The sequence below is a fragment of the Trifolium pratense genome, linkage group LG2 (assembly GCF_020283565.1).
Source record: "Trifolium pratense cultivar HEN17-A07 linkage group LG2, ARS_RC_1.1, whole genome shotgun sequence".
Classification (NCBI taxonomy): Eukaryota; Viridiplantae; Streptophyta; class Magnoliopsida; order Fabales; family Fabaceae; genus Trifolium; species Trifolium pratense.
The window spans coordinates 52392487-52412649 of record NC_060060.1 but is presented as its reverse complement, the minus strand read 5'-3'; the positions used below and the strand labels follow the sequence as shown (position 1 = coordinate 52412649).

General features: G+C 41.0%; 2 protein-coding genes across 2 annotated transcripts; one reads left to right on the top strand and one right to left on the bottom strand.

The window, feature by feature from the left end:
* Positions 1-684: 684 nt before the first annotated feature.
* Positions 685-5722, bottom strand: LOC123911036. The gene is made up of 4 exons (XM_045962351.1): positions 5685-5722; positions 2419-2539; positions 1805-1893; positions 685-1029 (listed from the first exon to the last, which is right to left on the bottom strand). Exons 2-4 carry the CDS (start codon positions 2446-2448, stop codon positions 879-881), a joined length of 270 nt encoding a protein of 89 aa, XP_045818307.1. The 5' UTR covers positions 2449-2539; positions 5685-5722; the 3' UTR covers positions 685-878.
* Positions 5723-11076: 5354 nt separating this feature from the next.
* On the top strand, positions 11077-12430 carry LOC123904916. Its single transcript, XM_045954516.1, has 2 exons — positions 11077-12296; positions 12406-12430. Exons 1-2 carry the CDS (start codon positions 11077-11079, stop codon positions 12428-12430), a joined length of 1245 nt encoding a protein of 414 aa, XP_045810472.1.
* The last annotated feature ends 7733 nt before the right edge of the window (positions 12431-20163 follow it).

The following is a 20163-nucleotide window of genomic DNA, read 5'->3' as shown; positions in this document are numbered from 1 at the left end:
AAGCATTATCGTTTTCTCATCAGATCACCCCTCAAATGAGATATGTATACAATGTTAGGGCATGGTAAGTTGGTTAGTTCAGCTTATCAAAAAAATCATTTTGCGCGTCCGTGCTTGACCCAACAACTCATTCCCACTCAAACACAAGAATAACTGGGCATCAATAGTTTTGACTTTTGACAGCTGAAACTCAAGAATATCTGACTAGCATGTTAACAAACTCAAAGGAATAAAGGACCGAAATGAAGTGCTATACAAATTACTTATGTCACAAGTTTAACCATTTTTTTTGACAAATTTTTTTTCCCAACAATGCAGGCCTTTCAATTCTTTTTGTGCTCGTAGTGTTTCTTTACTAACTTCATTGAAAATAAACACGAGGACTGCTACATTACGTTTAAATTATGTTTGATTTTTCATCTCAAGTACATCTTTCTTACATTCCAATATATTTGACGCAACTTTTTGAAACCACAAAGTGTGGTTTCACTATGATGATGATATTTATCACTATCGATCTGATCAGGATTACTGTTACACCTTTATATAATTGTCACCGTGACAAAGTTGTGAAGCAAATTTCGTGATATCTAGCATTTTCCCTTTACTATATATATTAAACTAGCATGCATGTGTTATAATATCTATCAACAACCTCAAAGAAAACTAATGAACACCAACAAATGTTTAAAGTATAAATCTTTATTCTCAAGACAAATTTAATGTCATCCAACAACAAATTACACAATCATCAACAACATATCCTTTATCTGAAAAATCAAATTCCTGTGTCCTATTTCTCAATTTGAAATAGCATAAAGTCAAAAATATAAATCCCAGAAATCAAGTAAAATTTTCTAGAAATAGAAACTTAGCATTTAAATTTCTGGGTCAGAGAAGAAGTTGTTGATGCCAGGCATAATCTGAGGGCTCTTGTCACGGACAAACCTCCTCACAAAGTGTTGTGAATATTTCTCACCCTCTGAAAAATTGTCAAGAATTCCTGCAGCTCTGTTCTGTTTGGTTACCCTGAAAACCATAATCAAATTCAACAATTCAATTATACATCATAAAAACTCTCAAAACAAGCAAATCTTTATACAAAGGTGAAAAATAGTATGGCATATGTTGGTATCACGGTAGGTATGTTAGGAATCAAACATCGGCCCGCAATGTCCAACCAACTGAGCTAAGCTCACGAGACCACGGTTACTCAACATGATTTCGTAGAAGCTACTGAGTGTAGCTTCCGAAAAATCACGGTGAAACAACATAATTTTTTACATGAGTTATTAGGTTTTGGAAAATTACAGTCTTAGATAGCAAACATACTCATAGCAATGGATCTAATAAAACAAAATATAAGTTTATTATTATATATAATATGAAAAAATAGATCCAATTGGAAAAGTATTATGCAAATTTTGAAGAGTTCTTGCCGATATTAGGTTCCACAGCCAAACACCCCATGATCACATTGGAGCGGTTTGACCACAAACTAGTCATGTTTGGCATGCCACCTAAAATTGATTTTTGCACCAAACTCAATTCTACCTAAAAACTTAGATTTATAGCTTTTGGAATGGTATAAAGTCAATTCTCAATTTTTTTTGTGAATGTATACATAACTAAATAATTTTTTTTATGAAAATCAATTCATTTAAAATTAAATTGTGTCGTGCATAACTAATTACACAAAAAATCATCAAATACATGGAAGATAACAATTCAATATATGTAGCACTGGATTTGAACAATATGAATAAATCAAAGAAAAATCAAAATTAATGAAAGATCTCAATACCTGACTTCAGGATTGGTGGTTATGTTTCTAACAAGTTGCATAGCGCAGATCCCGACGGCCAATCCAACGGGGATAAAAAGTGGGTACACCTATTCACATGAAACAACACATGACTCATTTAGATCGCATCAAATCACATATATTATGACCTTCCGTGAAGGAGCTAGAAAATTTATAAAGTCCTGATAAAATCTCAGTTTTGCACATTCTCAATTTTAGTTAACCCCTAAAATATCAAAAAAATTATCGGAGCCTAGACAAGTTCCCGAGCCAGCCGAACTATATATCCACCCATGCGTCCCATCAAAAGTGATTGACTAAGATTGAAATTGTGAAAAGTAGTCAAATTAAATTAATCAGAAATGTTGAAGCCGAAATTTTCTACCGCATGAAATAATCTTATTAAGACGTGGATATTTGAATTGACTATTGATCTGACCTAGTTACATGACCTAAATTTTAGATTTCCATCAAAAAATGTATGTGATTCCATCAAATTCAATGTCAATTCAATTATGAACAACAGAAAATCATATATATGTAATTAAAAAAATACAGATCTAACAACTATGCAACCGGTGCAACTGTTACATAAGGAATGTGAAAATATGTACCTCAGGTCTAATCCATCTGTAACCAGCCATGATGAGAAGAGAGCACGAATGAGAGAATGAAAACGCTAAGAAGAAACTTCAATGGAAAATTGGTGAAACAAGAAGGAAGCGGAGCAAAATTCTGAATAGGGGAAAAGAAAAAGAAAAGAGGGTTTATATAATGTAACGTAACACAGATATCATGGGCTTAAATATAATATCCCGAAAAATTAGGGAAGCAAGTGTGTTTAGGTGTAAAAGATTAGGTCAGCATTGTACGATACGACCCGCGCCGCCTATTAAAATAGTTGCGTTCAATTTGGGTCAATGGGTGGGCCCACTATTTACTTAGTTTTCAATTTGGGCCTTTCGTTCTTCGAATATTCTTTGGTTTAGTTGTGTTTTTTTTACTTTTAAGAGGAAAAAGGAAAAATTTATTGTTGCTTTTTCTATTGGCCAATTTGACATTATTCCTTTTGGACTATTTAAAAGAGAAAAAAAAAAATAGTAGTAGTTTCTAGAGGGAGAGGTCAAATATTGTTCTCTGTATTAATTTGCGTGGAAACCAAGATGGAACAATCCAACTTTGAACACCCTGTCCATACTCCCTATTCTATGATCACCGACCAAACGCGTATTCAAATGTTACCCTTCCCTTGCCTCCTTTTGTTTTTGTTTTGCACCGATTTGGTTCGAAGTAGACGGAGGGGAGAAGAGATGAGAAGGTAATCTTGACAAAAAAAAATTTGTTTTATTAAATTTTCTTTTTTAAAAAATGTTTTTTATTATTGAAAAAAAAATTTAAAATAAAAGGTTTCAATTATCAGATAGATTTGATTGGTTAAAAAAACATTTTTTTAAGAATAAAAAACATTTTTTTATTTAAAAAAATGATTTAATAAAAAAAAAAAATTTGTCAAGATTACCCCATCATCTCTCCTCCCCCTCCCTTTCATCTACTTCGAACCAAACAATGAGTTTTCTTCCCCGTGCTTCCTATAGTTATTAATATAAGAAAGAATTCACTTTTTATATACATTGTAATATTGATGTATTTAGTCCATAATGTAGTCTAGATACATCAATTTTTCAATATATCTAACAAATGAACTTTCTGCAATTTTGGTCTCCTGTTTTTTTAAATAGTGTCTCCGGGTACTAGTTAAGCATATTAAAGAGAAAATTATTTCTTGGAATTTATATATTCAATACTTTGAAAACTCAAAAAGTTATCTTAACAGCATTAACTTTATTTTTTATTTCCTCTTTTGGTATGCTAAGTATCCCCAACACTGTTTAGCATGACCCTTTAAAAAATTAAGATGTTTGGTCTTCCATTTTATTTTGCCCTTTTTGTTCGGATCAGCTAACCAGCAGAGGAGAAGGTCATTGTTGCAGCGACGGTGCCACTATTAGTACTGGTGGCACAGTGAGTCAATGACGGTGGTATTGTGATGGCCATTGGGGTAAGTAGGGATGAGGAAGGAAGAAGAAGTAGGGAGAATAAGGGTGCGTTTGATTTGCTAAAAAACAGGGGACTGGACAGGACAACTTTTGTTGTATTCTGTTTGATTTGAAATTTGTTATGGGACTGGACAAATTAGATAGCAAGGGACAAGACAAAAACAAGATTTTTTGTCCCTCACTAAACCACGGGACAACTTTTTGTCCACAGTACAAATATAAAAAATACGAAAATACCCATTTTATTTTCGAATATAAAAATATTATCGTCCTATATCTTTTCGGTACAGGTTTGTCCTGTCCTGTATTATCTTGTTCTGTCTCGTACTATTCTGTTCAGTCCTTACTGTTTTACGAATCAAACGCACCCTAAGTGAAAGTTTCTTGGACTTCCCAATTTCATTTTATTGATAATTTCTTTTATGCGCCCCCCGTAAGTGTGAATTTCTCAAAATATTCTACTTGCTACTTAATTTGCAAATTCAGTTCGCATCTTAAATAGAGAACGACAATTTTTTTTTATCTCAGCCCCAACATTAACACCCCTTACGCCCTATGAAAATATATTCTAGAAAAACACAGTTCGCTACTCAAACACTCTAACTAGTGAATCTTATAAAAATTCAATCATTTTGTCCACATCACCCTTCCCTCACACCCTCCCATGAAATACATATTGAATGAAATCCCGTATGAGTGACTGGTTGAAAAATGAAAAAAGATGTTTCAATTTATAAGGTGTGTGTGATTGATCGATGTTATGTCACTACCACTCCTGTGGCCAATCAAAATTGGTCACGGTATTTTATTCAATATATTTTCATGGGAGTGAGAGAAAAGTGAGAGCGACAAAAAGATTAGATTATTATAATGTTCACTAAAGTGCAAATTGAGTTCCAACTTGAAGTAACAAACTGTATTTTTCCAAATTTTACTTTATTCGCTAGTTAACCTGCAAATGGATAAAATTGAAAAGGTAGCACGCGATAAGAACATGGGGTGCAAAAAGAAATTCTTCTCTTTATTACTTTTCCTTTGTCTTTTATTTTTCTTGACTGGGCCTTCTATTTCTTTTTGGAACATAGTAGTAATAAGTTTGGGCTTTTTTTAGAACAGTCTATACTATTTTATAACAAAAAAATTGAAAAATTCTCAACTCCCCTCTCCCCCCAAGATTTGTTTTTCTCCAAAAAGAATTTTTTTCCCATGCATAAAAAAGTTTGGGCGTAAAATATTATACTCAACGGTAATTATATTTTTTTATAGTAAAAAAAAAACAGTAATATATTTTCGGAAAATACATTCCGAAATTATTTAACAAAAGACAAAAAAGTCTTGAGGGAGGGGGGGATATGAAGGTCATGCCGGATTAATTGGGCCTAGTTCGTCATGTTATAAAGTGGTGTAGTTGGTTATCACAACAGTTTAATATACCAAAGGTTTCTTGCTCAAGTTCAGGTGACGCCATACCTCAACAAATGTTATTTTTAATTATTTTTTATGTACAAATTTGACTTTCCTTCAATTTTAATTATTTTTTATGTTCAAATTTGAATTTCCTTCAAGTTTGTAATTTGTTTTTTTGTCCTTTATCGTGAAGTTTTTTTTTTGGGGTCAAGATTAATGTAACTTCTATTCCGAGTTCAAATCATAATTTTGACCTTCTGGATACCTTGAAATGTTGCTGCGCAAGAAGAAAATCATAGACAAAGACATCACGTATTTAGTGGTTTTAATTAGTCGTGGAAAAATACTGGGTGACTTAATTAAAAGTCTTGATTATAACTTTGTCCTATATTTTATGACAATTATAGAGAACTTACAAGTGTTAACATATTGAAAATTGTAAGCCTTTGACAATGGAAAATTGTGAAGCTAAACACTTTTAAGCATCATGCTAACTTGTATAATGACATGCGTGTATACTATTTTTTATACAAAATTTATTTATAAAATAATCATATAGCTAGTGGTGGAGTATCATAAAGCAATCAAACAAAAAGGAAAAGTTATCGCAGGTTAATACAGTTTAATCTATTTCAAAATTTCACCAAATCATAACAAATATTAAAGTTCAAAAAATAACGGGAGCTTTTTTTTACTAAAAATAATAACGGGAGTTAAACTCACACAATTAGTCCTCGTGAGCTTAGTTTAATTGGTAGGGATATCGCACTATATGTGCAGGAACCTGAGTTTGAATTCAGGACACTACACTTATTCACCTTGAAGGTGAATTTGACAGCCATTAGAATATTTGACAAAAAAAACTCACACAATTATCAAACAGCTGAACTAATACTCCATTTGCTTGTCTTATTGAATTATGTCACTGTGTACAGTATTTAAATATTTTTCTTAAACTAAAGAGTGCGACTTCAATATACTTTCATGCTCCACGCTTGTATAATTGCACCAAACAAAGACAATTAAATTTTAGTAATGCTTTGATGATTGCAACAACTAATTTAACACAACGTGAAGACTGATGTCAAGGATCACGTTAGAGCCAAGCCATTAGATTATTTATATATACGTACATACACACATGGCCGGTCCCGAATATTTGGAGGCCCTGTTTGAAAATTATAAATAGATCTTTAATAATTTATTTTTTTATTTTTAAAAGTGATTCTCTATTTGAATTGTAAATAACATAAAAAATAGTCCATAATAAATAACATCTAAAAGCGACATATTTTAATCAATACATTAAAATACATCTTCAATCTAATATCATTATCAACTTACGGTTCCTTCAGAAAAAAAACTTTCTTGAAATGTTAGTTTCTTTTTTTACGATCAACTGCAAGTTACTTATAAAATTAAGAGTGTGTCTGTTAATTTTTTTTTAGTATTAAAATATTTTTAGTAGTAACAAAGTCATTATTTTTTTTTACATATATAAATTTTTTAATAGACCGATATAAACAATTTGAGGCCCCTAAATATTTGAGGCCCTATGCGGTGGCTCGCCTTACACACCCACCTGGCCGGCCCTGCATACACATAGAATATAGGTACAAAAAAGAATATAGGTACAAATATACGTCTTTTTTATAAACGAGATACAAATATACATTATTTCTTTTTTATTAAGACGGGTGAATAATCGAAAGGGTTAGCCTAATAATTAATTGGTGCAAACTGAAAAATAAATAAAATTGATCAAAGTAAATAAATGAATAGATGATGAAATCTATACAGGCACTAATTTGCAGAGTAACTACTTGCAGTGGCGGAACCAGGAAATAAGATTCGGGGGGGGGGGGCGTTAAAAAATTCATAATATATAAATTAAATAAAAAATTATATTTCATACAAAAATCTAGGTAATAAGAAACACAAATTTGGGGGGGGGGGGGGGGGGGGGGGGGGGCTAAAAAATTCATAATATATAAATTAAATAAAAAAAATTATATTTCATACAAAAATTTAGGTAATAAGAAACACAAATTTGATCATGAAAATTTAAATTGCATACTGTAAATAATATTCTACGTGTGACAAGTAACTTGAAATTATTAATGATTTACTTTAAACTAATACTTCCATAAAGTTGATCATAAAATAATTATATATTTTATCATATTACATGTATACTTAAAAGAGAATGATTTTTTTATTTGAAAATAGTTGACTTGTTTTTGAAAGAAAATATAAATTGTTCATTGTTTATATATATATATATATATATATATATATATATATATATATAAATCAACTTTTTATGAAACCGTGTTATTGGTCCAGTGACTTGAGAACATGTTTTGGTTGAACATGGTTTTTTTGAAGAAAAAAAGGAACAAAAAATTGTGTAAAAAAAAGGAACAAAATTAAAAAAAAATAAAAAACTGGGGCGGGAGGGACTTGAACTCGCGCCCACAAGATGTAAAGGCGTGGTGTTATATGTATGCAAACCGGTATATATAGTTTTAATAGTATAAATATACCAAGGGTATTAAAGTAATTTCTCATTTTTCCGGGGGTGGCCGTGGCCCACCCCAGCCACCCCTAGTTCCGCCAATGACTACTTGTATGGTACCGAGTATTTGGTCATTGAGATAAAGTAAGAAGAGATAATTGGCGAGTGGAGTATAGTAAGAAAGAAAAAGATGAGAATTATACTAGTATATTTAAAGATGTGTCTTATTTGAACAACTTTTTTTAATAATTTGGGACAACTTTTATTTTCTTCTTTTCTTAAATTTTGTTTCGTATATAAAAAAGAGAAGAAATAAAGACGAAGGAAATAAGTTTTATGTTTTTTCTCTTGTTTGGTTGAATAGAAAAAGAGAACAGAGAAATATATAATTATATTTGAAATAACAAAAATGATACACCATCCGTGACAATATATAAGGAAAAGTCACATTTCTAAATTCATTTCATATTTATTGCATCTGGTCTATATTATAAGACGTATACATTAAATATGCAATGAATCTAAAAAGTTAATTTTGGTTTATATATTGTCACAAAGGGAGTATGAGAGGACAATAGAAGTTGGTACTAGTAACTCGTTTATATATATATATATATATATATATATATATATATATATATATATATATATATATATATATATATATATATATATATATATATATATATAACAGCATCCATATCCATCAAACTCATTTGAGTTCTTTAAATGCTCACTTAATATTTTATTTATTTTACATTTTTCAACAATTTAAACAATTCAACTATATTTTTTAAAGAATTTAATTTATATGCACCGTCGGTGTAAAGATATTTTGCACATGCGTCCAATAATATACAGACACATCATGTATGGTCATTAAAAACACATGATGTGTCACATTCATTAAATGATGTGGCAACGCGTCATTGGATGTATGTGTAAAAAAAAATTACACCGACGGTGCACAGCAATTAAACTCTTTTTTAAATATTCATACAACTCATCAAACACTTTAAAACGGGTCCACTTGACCCCACAATATTTTTCAACTATTTACGAGATTTTTTTTTTCTACCCCTACATTTATCACTTTACCCCAACAAACAAAACAATATTCTCATTTTACCCCTTAAGAAAACTTTAAAAAAAATGAGTTTTGAACATTTAGCCACGGTTAAACCGTGGCTAAATGTCACATTTTTCGGAACACTTTCCCCTAAGTCTTCCGATAACAAGTGTAAACCGGAACAGTTTAAAAAAATGTTCCGGGAAGCTTTAGCCACGGTTAAACTGTGGCAAATATTAGATCTGGAAAATATGTCCCTTGACCAGAAAATTTATTCCGATCCTTATCAACGGATTCAACGCCTTAGAGTGTTGGCTGCAAGCACGGTGAGAATCTCAACAAACGCAGGATAGGAACATCCGTATGCGGCATTGATTCCTTCTTCAAAATGCTTGGTTCCCTATATGCTAAGGGATATGTACATTGTAGGATACACACAAGGATTTTGAATTAATAATAAAGATAACATGATTAGCATATAAGAAATTACACTTAGGAGAATTTACAAGTTTTTCCTAGTATATAATTATATGGTTACTATTGCCTATTGTCGATGCAAACAATACCTTTCATACACCTTCCTCTAAGAAGGAGATAAAGGAGAAGATGAATCTCTGATTTTCCAGATCTAATATTTGCCACGGTTTAACCGTGGCTAAAGCTTCCCGGAACACTTTTTTAAACTGTTCCGGTTTACACTTAATACCAAAAGACTTGGGGGAAAGTGTTCCGAAAAATGTGACATTTAGCCACGGTTTAACTAAACCGTTGCTAAATGTTCAAAACTCTTTTTTAAGTTTTCTTAAAGGGGTAAAATGAGAATATTGATTTGTTTGTTGTGGTAAAGTGATAAATGTAGGGGTAGTGTTCTGGACTGGGCCAAGGGCTGGCCCAATCACTTCTGCCCGACATTTGGGGCACAGCCCAATAAGGGGAGACTTCCCCGACACGTCAGCCAATGACGTGTCCTGCTCGACATAATGGGTAAGCAGCACGTTAAACACGTGCTCATCTATCCATGCATGCTGATCCATTCCACCGTAGCTTAACAGCTAAGCAGCACGTTTAGCACGTGCTCCTTTATCCAACCACATCCGTCACGGAGTCTATCCCTTACCCGCGAATAGCGGAACGGCTCCAACCAAGATAGAGGCAAATAACGGCCTCCCCTACGATACAGGGACTATCTTGGCAGTTGAGTCTGTTGGGCCGGTTATCCCGGCCCAATAGACCAACCTTTGGCCCAGCGCTGGGGGCACTATATAAGCTCTCCTAGACAGGAGAGCCAGGTATTCTGATTCATTACTCACGATACTTTCTCTCTCTTCTTTGTATCTCTTGTTCTCTTGCTGACTTAGGCATCGGAGCACCTGCAGGTACAAACCCCCCCTTCGGTGTGGAAGCTTGCTCAACGGACCGGCCTCTACCTTTCTGATCATCAGGTTAGATCAGTGGCGCCGTCTGTGGGAACTGAGTTCCTCCCCTTCTTTTGTCTTCATTCAAGACTCTAAAGATCAAAACCGATTCTCTCAACAACTTCATCATGGCTAGTTCATCGCAGCAACTCAACACCAATACCGGCGACGAGAACGTGCTCAACGTTCCACCCTCTCCGCCGCCGCAACATAACACCGTTCTGTCACCGGTGCGTGACGATACCACCGTAGCGCGCGGTCCAGAAACCGATTCCCGCGGCGGACGGGAAACCTCACTATCGTCCGATGAAGAAGACGTCGAGGTCGTGACCGATCGTCGAACGGGCAAACGCTCGCAGTTCAAACAAGAAACTCCGGCAAACAACGCTGGACAGCCTGCCACCTTGGCCAATTCCGAGATCACAGCCTTGATCGCTGCCTTGAAACAAACAACGGAGGCCATGCAGGCTCAAGGTCGTCGACTAGACGAGCAAAGTGAAAGGATCGCCGCGCTGGAAAGGAGCCGGCGCCGCAGAAAGACCAACTCTCCCCCGCGGAGACACCAGGCTACTCCTTCCCCTCCCCGTCCGGCGGCCGTCAAACATCGACGCCCCGACCTAGAGAGGGTCGAAGTTACTCCTCGGAAGAGGGATCGTACTCCTCCACATCGCGAGGGTAGACTCTCCCCGGGCAAGAAAGGGAAACACGAAGCTCCGCGCCGCCATTCACCTCAAGGGTTGGCGCTGATGTCCAAGCAGGGCGCATCGGGCAGCTACCGCCCTCGCAAATCTCGCAGTCCGACGCCCATGCCCGGCGATTATTCTCCTCGGTCTTCCGAGGACCATTCTCCCAACGGGAGTGACGAGGGCGATCCCCGATGCCCCCTTTCCAAAGACATCTTGAGGAAGCATATTCCAAAGGGCTTCGAGAGACCTCCTACGCTCCCCGCGTACGATGGTTTGACCGACCCCGACGATCACATTGCTAATGTCAACGCTAACCTGGATTTCAGGAATATTAGCGGTGCCATTAGGTGCAGACTATTCCCGACCACACTGAGGAAGGGAGCGATGACATGGTACCAAAGCCTGCCCCCTCAATTTATCCACTCGTGGAGGGACCTTACAGAACAGTTCTGTAGACACTTCACTGCTTCCCGCAAGCACCCAAAAACTGTGCACGCCTTGGAGGCCATATACCAAGCCGAGGAAGAAACTCTCCGCAATTTCGTCGAGAGGTTCAATAAAGAAGCCGTGCAGGTCGAGACGACTGACGATATGAAGAAGTATTTGCTGCAGAGGGGCCTTCGCCCGAGCAGCGATTTTGCCAAAGCTGTTGGCATAGAAAAACCACCCACCTGGGACGACCTCCTCTTAAAAGCTCAAAAGTACATTGAATACGAGGAAGTCCAGGCAGCAGATGTCGCCCGCCTTGCCCGACTTGGAAGCAGTCACCCTGCCCGCGAGTCCTCCCATAGGAGCGATGATAGGGGCGGCGACAGGGGAAACGACAGAGGCGGCGATAGGGGTGGCGAGAGGGGCAGAGACAGAAGGAGGGGCGAAAGACGAGAGTCTCGTGGCCCTCCAAGCACATTCAGCACATACACCCCCCTCGTCAAATCTCGGGGAGAAATATTCGCGGAAGTTCACATCTCCGAGTTCAACAGAGCAGGTGTGAAGCAACCAAAGCCAACCCCTCTGAAGCCTGGCCAAGACAAGAATAGGTATTGCAGATACCACAAGAGTTACGGTCACAGGACCGACGACTGCATCAAGCTGAATGATGCTATTGAAATAATGATAAGGAGCGGACAACTGAGAGAGTTCGTCAAAAGAAACAACGATCATCGACCAGAGACCGCGGAGACTCGCACGGTCGAGGAGGTACTTCCACAACCCGCCGGGCAGAACAACGCCAAGCAGATAGCTATGAGCGTATCCCGGCCAGAAGATTTTGCTATCCCTAGCGGTTTCGAGGACATCTATACTGGTCCTACGCTTAGCACGTGGGACTATTTCACAGACTCGTTTGTCATATTCGGTGGTCGTATGGACAAGCACACCGTCGGATCAATAAAAAGAAAATTCGAGGAGCTCATCAACACGTCCTCGAATATGAACGCAACGTTGGACAAGGCGAAGGGGCGATCAATGCCTTTAGCCTTCTATCTTGAGGAGCTGCCCGGTGGGTCAGCCAATTTCCAAATTCCCCTCCTCGTCCGGGCAGACATGACCAACATGGACGTTCGTCGGGTCCTCATCGATCCGGGGAGCTCCTGCGACATTATGTACGTCAGTCTGTTCAGGACCTTACAGCTGGACGAGACACACCTCACCCCGTACTTGGGCTCAGATCTCACAGGATTCAACGGGGCAACTACTAAGCCTTGGGGCTATGTCGACCTCATCGTCACTTTTGGCTCCGAGGAAACTGCCAAGTCGATCAGGGTCAAATTTTTGGTCGTAGACTGCCCCTGCCTCTACCAGTGCATCATCGGCAGGACGGTCATAGTAGACCTGATCGCTGTCCCCTCCACTGCCCTGAAGATGAAGTATTACACTCATAAGGGGCAGGTTGCTACTTTACACGGGGACATTGAAGCCGCGAGGAGGTGCTTCGACGCAGCGTCCAAAGGCAATAATTTCATTGGCAAAACTCCTGAACCGAAGAAGCCAAAGCCTTCCTCGGAAACACCACCAAAGCCTTCCCCGGAAGCACCACCAAGTCTGCCCGGACCAAATGTGAGCTCTGTTGATCTTGACAGCCGCACCTCCAAGAAAGAACATAAGGAGGAGAAAAAGTTGAGGAAGGAGGAGAAGGAGGACGACGAGGCGAGCAAAGAGCATTACCGCCCCATTCTAGATGGAGACTTCGAGATAGTCCAGTTCGGCGGGGACCCAGCTAAAGGAGTCAAGATTGACACGGGGCTCCCCGACTTGGCAAGGAAGCAGCTGAAAGCCTGCCTTAGAGAAAATGCTGACCTGTTTGCATGGCACGCTGCTGATATGCCCGGGCTGGATCCAAACATCGCATGTCATCAACTCACCGTCGACCCACTTGCTAGTGCCGTAGTGCAACATAGGCAGTCTCCCGAAAAAGCGGAGGCTGCTGAAAAAGCTGTAAAAGACCTCCTAGAGGCAAATTTTATTTCTGAAGCCAGATACACTACCTGGTTGTCTAACGTTGTACTTGTGAAAAAATCTAATGGAAAATGGAGAATGTGTGTTGACTATATCGATCTCAATAGGGCTTGCCCTAAAGATTCTTATCCTTTACCTTGCATTGATAAATTAGTCGATAATTCTTCTGGCTTTAAATTATTGTCTTTTATGGATGCATATTCAGGATACAATCAAATCCCAATGGCTGTGGCCGACAGGGAAAAAACAGCTTTCATGACCGAGTCGGGCAACTATTACTACAACCTAATGCCCTTCGGTCTAAAAAACGCTGGTGCTACATACCAGCGGATGATGAACAGGGTATTCCGGGGAGAAATAGGCGACATGCTCGAAGTCTACATGGACGACATGATCGTAAAATCCCACGAGGAAATCGACCATACCGCCCACCTACGCAAGGTCTTCGAGCAGGCCAGAAGACACAACATGCGATTCAACCCAGAGAAGTGCACCTTCGGGGTACGGGCAGGAAAGTTCCTCGGATTCTACCTAACAGAACGAGGAATCGAAGCCAACCCCGACAAATGTCGTGCCTTTACGGAGCTCCCAACTCCGAGCAACAAGAAATCCATACAAACCCTGAACGGAATGCTGACCTCATTATCTCGCTTCGTAGCAAAATCTGCTCAACACGCATTACCTCTCTTCAAATTACTTAGGAAGGAAGTTGTGTTCGAATGGACGGATGAGTGCGAGCAGGCCCTCCAACATCTTAAGAAGGCCCTGTCCAAACCCCCAGTCCTCTCACACCCGGATGTCGAGGAAGTGTTATACATTTACCTCTCCGTCGCATTCGAGGCCGTCAGCGCAGCTCTTGTCCGTGAAACAACGGAAGGACAAAAACCAGTGTACTTTACGAGCAAGGCTCTCCAGGGGCCCGAACTCAGATATACACAAATCGAGAAGGTGGCCCTTGACTTGATCAACGCAGCAAGAAGACTACGTCACTACTTCCTAGCACATACAATCGTAGTCCGAACCGACCAACCCATCAAGTCATTGCTTGGTCGGCCAGATATGGCGGGCAGGATGCTCAAATGGTCCCTCGAGCTTTCCGAATTCGACATTCGTTACGAAAGCAGGAAAGCGCTAAAATCACAAGTCCTAGCAGACTTTGTGGCCGAAATGACGAGTCCATCCTCCACGACAAGCGAGGCAGACAAATGGACAATATTCGTCGACGGAACATCAAGCGCCACGGGAGCAAGAGCAGGAATTATCCTGGAAAACGAGAACGGGATCATCATCGAAGTATCCCTAGCTTTATCCTTCCCGACCTCAAACAACCAGGCAGAATACGAAGCCTTCCTAGCAGGACTACGGTTAGCCGAGGACATGGAGGCAAAAGAAATTAAAATCTATACAGATTCACAGCTTGTCGCGTCACAAGTGCTGGGAGAATATCAAGCCAAAAATGATAATCTCTCTGAATATTTAGCATTAGTGAAAGAAAAATCACTAAGTTTGAGTCCGTGGAGGTGCAACACGTTCCACGCGAGCATAACAAACGGGCAGACATCCTGTCCAAACTTGCGAGCACAAAAAAGAAAGGCGGAAACAAGTCCGTCATTCAGGAAATACTCCCTCGACCAAGCATCGAGAAGGCGACCAACGTCCTCGACATAAATGTCATTGGCGACAGAAACTGCTGGATGACCCCCGTTTACAACTTCCTCGCAAATGGAACCCTCCCCGACGATCAGAAAGAAGCAGCAATAATTAGACGTCGAGCATGCGCGTATGTCATCCTCGACGGAAAGTTATACAGACGAGGATTCTCAATCCCACTCCTAAAATGCGTCGACGAGGAAACAGTCGACTACATCCTACGCGAGGTACACGAGGGGATCAACGCCCAGCACCTGGGAGGAAGATCGCTGGCCAGGAAAGCTCTCCGAGCAGGATATTACTGGCCCACCATGCAGCAAGACGCTAAGGACCATATGAAAAAATGCGACAAATGTCAACGACACGGGGACATGCACCTAGCTCCTCCCCACGAACTCAAATCTTTGTCGTCACCATGGCCCTTCGCTTGGTGGGGCATGGACATACTTGGCCCCTTCACAAAGGGACTCCATCAAAACAAATTCTTAATAGTCGCTGTGGACTATTTCACCAAATGGGTAGAGGCTGAACCCCTCTCCGACATAACATCGTTCAGAATACTCCGTTTCTTTAAGCGAGACGTACTCTGCCGATTTGGGATACCACAAGCCGTCGTAACGGACAACGGAACGCAGTTCACGGATAAATGATTCCAAGACTTCCTTGCTGCCCTGGGAACCAAGCAACATTTCACTTCCGTGGAACATCCCCAAACTAACGGGCAAGCCGAGGCCGCCAACAGAGTAATCCTGCGCGGCCTACGACGAAGATTGGACCAAAATAAAAAGAAATGGGTCGAGGAGCTCGAAAGCGTCCTTTGGGCCTATCGCACAACACCACACTCCACGATCGGGGAGACTCCATTTCGAATGGTATATGGAACAGAAGCAGTCATCCCCGTGGAGGTGGGCGAGCCATCTCGCCGAACCGAGCAACCGCTCGAAGAGGAAATGAACGATGAAGCTCTCCGTGAAGAGCTTGATCTCGTCGAAGAGATCCGTACGGGGGCATCCCTTCGGGAAGCCACCCTTAAACAAAAAATAGCTGCCCGACATGACGTAAAAGTCATCAAAAGAGAATTTGAAGTGGGCAGCCTCGTCCTAAGACGAAATGCTAAGGACACCCAGGATGGCAAACTCGCTGCCAACTGGGAAGGACCATATCGCGTCATCGATAAAACAGAAAATGGCGCATATTATCTCGAGGATCTTCGAGGAAAGAAACTTCCTCGACCTTGGAACGCACAAAAATTGAAACAATATTATAGCTAAGTTATTGTCAAACTAAAAAACACTACTAAAAGGTTGCTCGGATACTCTAGCAACGAGCCCGGCACCTCGACAACGGAAAGCACGCGGGCACACGTGCTCGATCCAATAATTGAAAAGGAGATACTCTGGCTCAGGAAGGGCAGAGCGTCTCCCCGACGAGGATGACCTTTAAGACAAGCTCCTCGTCTTCGTGCCAAGGCTTAACGCCCAGCTCGCGATGGGAAGTTCAAGCCGCGGGGGCGGGCACAACAACGTGTCGGCGTCCGTATTAGCCTCAGAAACAACTCTAGGCGCTTAGATAGTTCCCTAAACAGTCTAAGTTAAATCCGAGGACGACCTCCTCGACGAAACGCGCTCGAAACAAAAACTTGCAAATTTGAAAAACGATTTTGTTGGGCAGGCATACGACAATGTCGAGCAAGTATACAAACATCTAAACCAAAAAAATTTGAGGGTGTCCTCGGTTTCATCCTCAAGGGGAGCCGACTTGGCCTGCAGGACGGCCATTTCTTCCAACATCTTACTCCTCTCCTCGGCACTACTGACTTTCAGGTCCTCGAGCACCTTATTCGTCTTATCCAGCTGCTCAGCGGTAAGACGAGCCTCCTCCATATTCTTAAAATAATTTTCCTGCTTGCTCTTAAGGTCGAGCAGGTCATTTTCCAGCTCGGAGATCTCAGCCTCCAGCTTCCTGTTTTTGGCGGCCAACTTCTCTGCCTCATGAGTCGGGCCACCCTCATTCAAAACAAGCGCCGTCTCCGCCAACCTAATAACCGCAGCGACATCCCGGTTCAGTTGTTGTTGACGAGCAGCTGCAGAGGTGCCCATCAGATAATTCCTCTCAGAAACAGGCACTTGGGGAGGATTATTGTCGAAGAAGCTCCCATTGGTCAGACAGGCGGGAAGAACAAACCCGCCATCCCCTTCGGACAGGTCAACAATAGTAGCCAAGGCCTCGTCCCTCTGCCTCTTAGTTCGGCTACCCGGGGCCGCCTTAGAGCTCACAACCGGGGAAGACTGGCTCGGACTTCCGGACAAAGTTTCCTCCGGAATCATTGTGCTGCTCGACCCAACCTTGGCCCTCTTAGTCTTCTTCTTTAGCTTATCCCCCTTGTGCTCGGCAGCCAGCTTAAAGAGCTCTGATGCAAGGTCGGCCATGTTATCTGCAACAAAACATTAAATGGTCAGTATCACGAGGAACAATAACATAACAACAAAATTTTATCCAAGAAAAATACAAGTAAAATCGGGGCAGGAAAAATGAAAGTAAATACCAAGCAAAACTTTTTCCTCCTCGACACTCTTACACGCGAGCAAGGCCTTAGTATTGACAAACCGGGGCTCGACCCTAGGCTTGCCACGCTTGTCGAGGGCAACATCACCCGAAGCAACAATAAAAGTACAAGGTTTGAAGCCCTTGACGTAAGTCTTGAGCTTCAGAAACCCTGCCCGTTCCTCCGGGGACAAATCCACAGCAGCGGTCAAGTATTCTTCCGTCCTCATCTCGAAGTGTTCGGATGACCAAGCCAAAGGGAATCGAGGTACCCGTTCAGTCATGGGCACCCCTTGTTCGTCAAGTCGGGGAGACCCATCTTCTTGAAACAACTCTTTGTCCATATAAAGAGAATCCCGGGCAGCTTGCGTCACTGGCTTGACGACATAATACCTTTCCTTGAACCCCCGGGCAGACTCCACAAACATCTTAAAAATCTTTGCTGAAGCGTGTTTCAAAGAAACCCAGACCTGCCTCTCCCCGAAAATCTGCTTCTGAATCTTAAAGATATGGAAGAAGAGGGGAACTGTGGCCTCGACGTTCAGGTACCGGCAGAGAATTGGATATGCCCGAATAAACGCCATCGAATTGGGGTGGAGCTGCGAGGGCGCCACCTTCAACCGGCCAAAAACTTCGCATTCAAAATTGCTGAAGGGCAACTTAAATCCCAATTCCTTAAAAGCCAGCTCGTACATGGCGAACCCGTCCTCAGTAAATGCCGAGCAGATACGTTTCCCCTCCTCGGGCAAATGAGTTTCCCAGTTTACTGGCCCATTCATAATGTCCTCGACAATGGTGTAAAGTCGAGGGTCATCAGCAGTGAGCGTCGAGGCAATGCCCCTCGGTTCGGGCGCAACCCAATCCAATGCAGGATCTGTTATGGTGTCGACCAGCTTATGTTTTGACACCGCTTGGCTCCCCGCAATTTCCTCTGTATCTGACATTTTGAATACCTGAAAAGCAGCGAAAACAAAGTGAATTCGACAATTATCAAATCCACCCTTTCACCGCAAATCAAGTGAAAGGGCTTAGGATAGGGCGAGGACGCTGTCCCCGACCAAAAGCCCTTATCAAAATGGCAAAACAAAGACAAAACGGAGGAAACGAGGAGAAAGCCTAAAAACGGGGATAAGGTCCCCGACACAAGCTAGCAGCATTGCTCGACGCTTAAGAGCAAACTTAGTTTTGCATAAAAATCTTAAGTTAAAAACGGGGAGAAGCTCCCCGACATAAAGTTTTACAAACTCATTTATCTACAAATTTCTCAAGGAAATAGAGTTTTCTAGAAACTCATTTCTTTACTAAATTCTCCAAGAAAAAACGGGGAGAAGGTCCCCGACATTCATACAATTCATAAAAGACACGCAATATTCGCGAAGTCAAAAACGGGGAGAAGCTCCCCAACACAAGGTTTAACTAACCTATTTCCACTACAATAAACGGGGAGAAATAGTGATTCAATTCTCCCCGACGAAATAAGGGTTGTAACGGGGAGAAGAAACAACATTCTCTCCCCGACACCAAACTCAGCAAAACCCAGAAATTTTGAACATCGTTCTTCGTGTTCATCACTTTTGCCCAGAAATGTATGAATGTTCATCAACATTCAAAGCAATTTTTCCAGAAACCCATCAATATTGATGGATGTTCTTCATTTTTCCAGAAAATGACGAAAATACGGCAAATCCATTACCATCAAACACCAAATCTCACTAAGAGCAGTGACTAAAACCAAAATCTAACGAAAAACAGGCCTGAATCTAACATGAAAAGATCAAGGATTTAAGGCACCCACACACAATGCAAAATGGGTACAAAGTAAACAGGAATCTAGCGCAAACACAAACGAAATCAAAGCAAATAGCAAGTAATGAACTTTGGTTTACCTTTGAGGAAATTGAAAGTTGAAGCTTGAAATAGGCAAACTTGAAGCTTTGATGATTAAGTTAGGCACAACCAAAGGAAGCAGCAACAGCGAAAAGGAGAAGAGGAAAGGAAAAGTACAAATGAACCTCTTCCCTCCTATTTATAAACCCTTGGAGGCTCTGCACCTCCATGGCGAAAAGAGGCGCCCCTCCAGTTACAACCGTTGATCAGATCCAACGATCCTGATTACAAGCCATCAAGTGGCTGAGATTCGATCTCGCAAAAACGAAAAGGCACGATGGATCCAACGGTCAAGAAACCTCCTCGTAAAACGAGGCTACTAACGCATGCTCCCAAGGCAATTATTACGCCTTTTCATTAGCCCACACACGTGGCATTAAATGATGAAGAATCCGTCTTTTCACATCCCATCGAACAGAACCACGCGTCTCTCGAGGGATTCGTCGCTATCCCCAACGTAAATATCTCCCCGACGTTGCGGACAAGCGTAAATTGCGGGCAAGAGAGACAAACATCATAAGTGTGCCCGCAAAAACAGGCAGCATCAACTGGATGCGACATACGCAATACCTCCTCGACAATCAGTCGAGGAACTAAAAAGCCAATACCCTCCAAAGGCTAAATCTCTTCCCCGTAATTTCCTCCACAAACATTGTGGCACGCGCTGCGAGC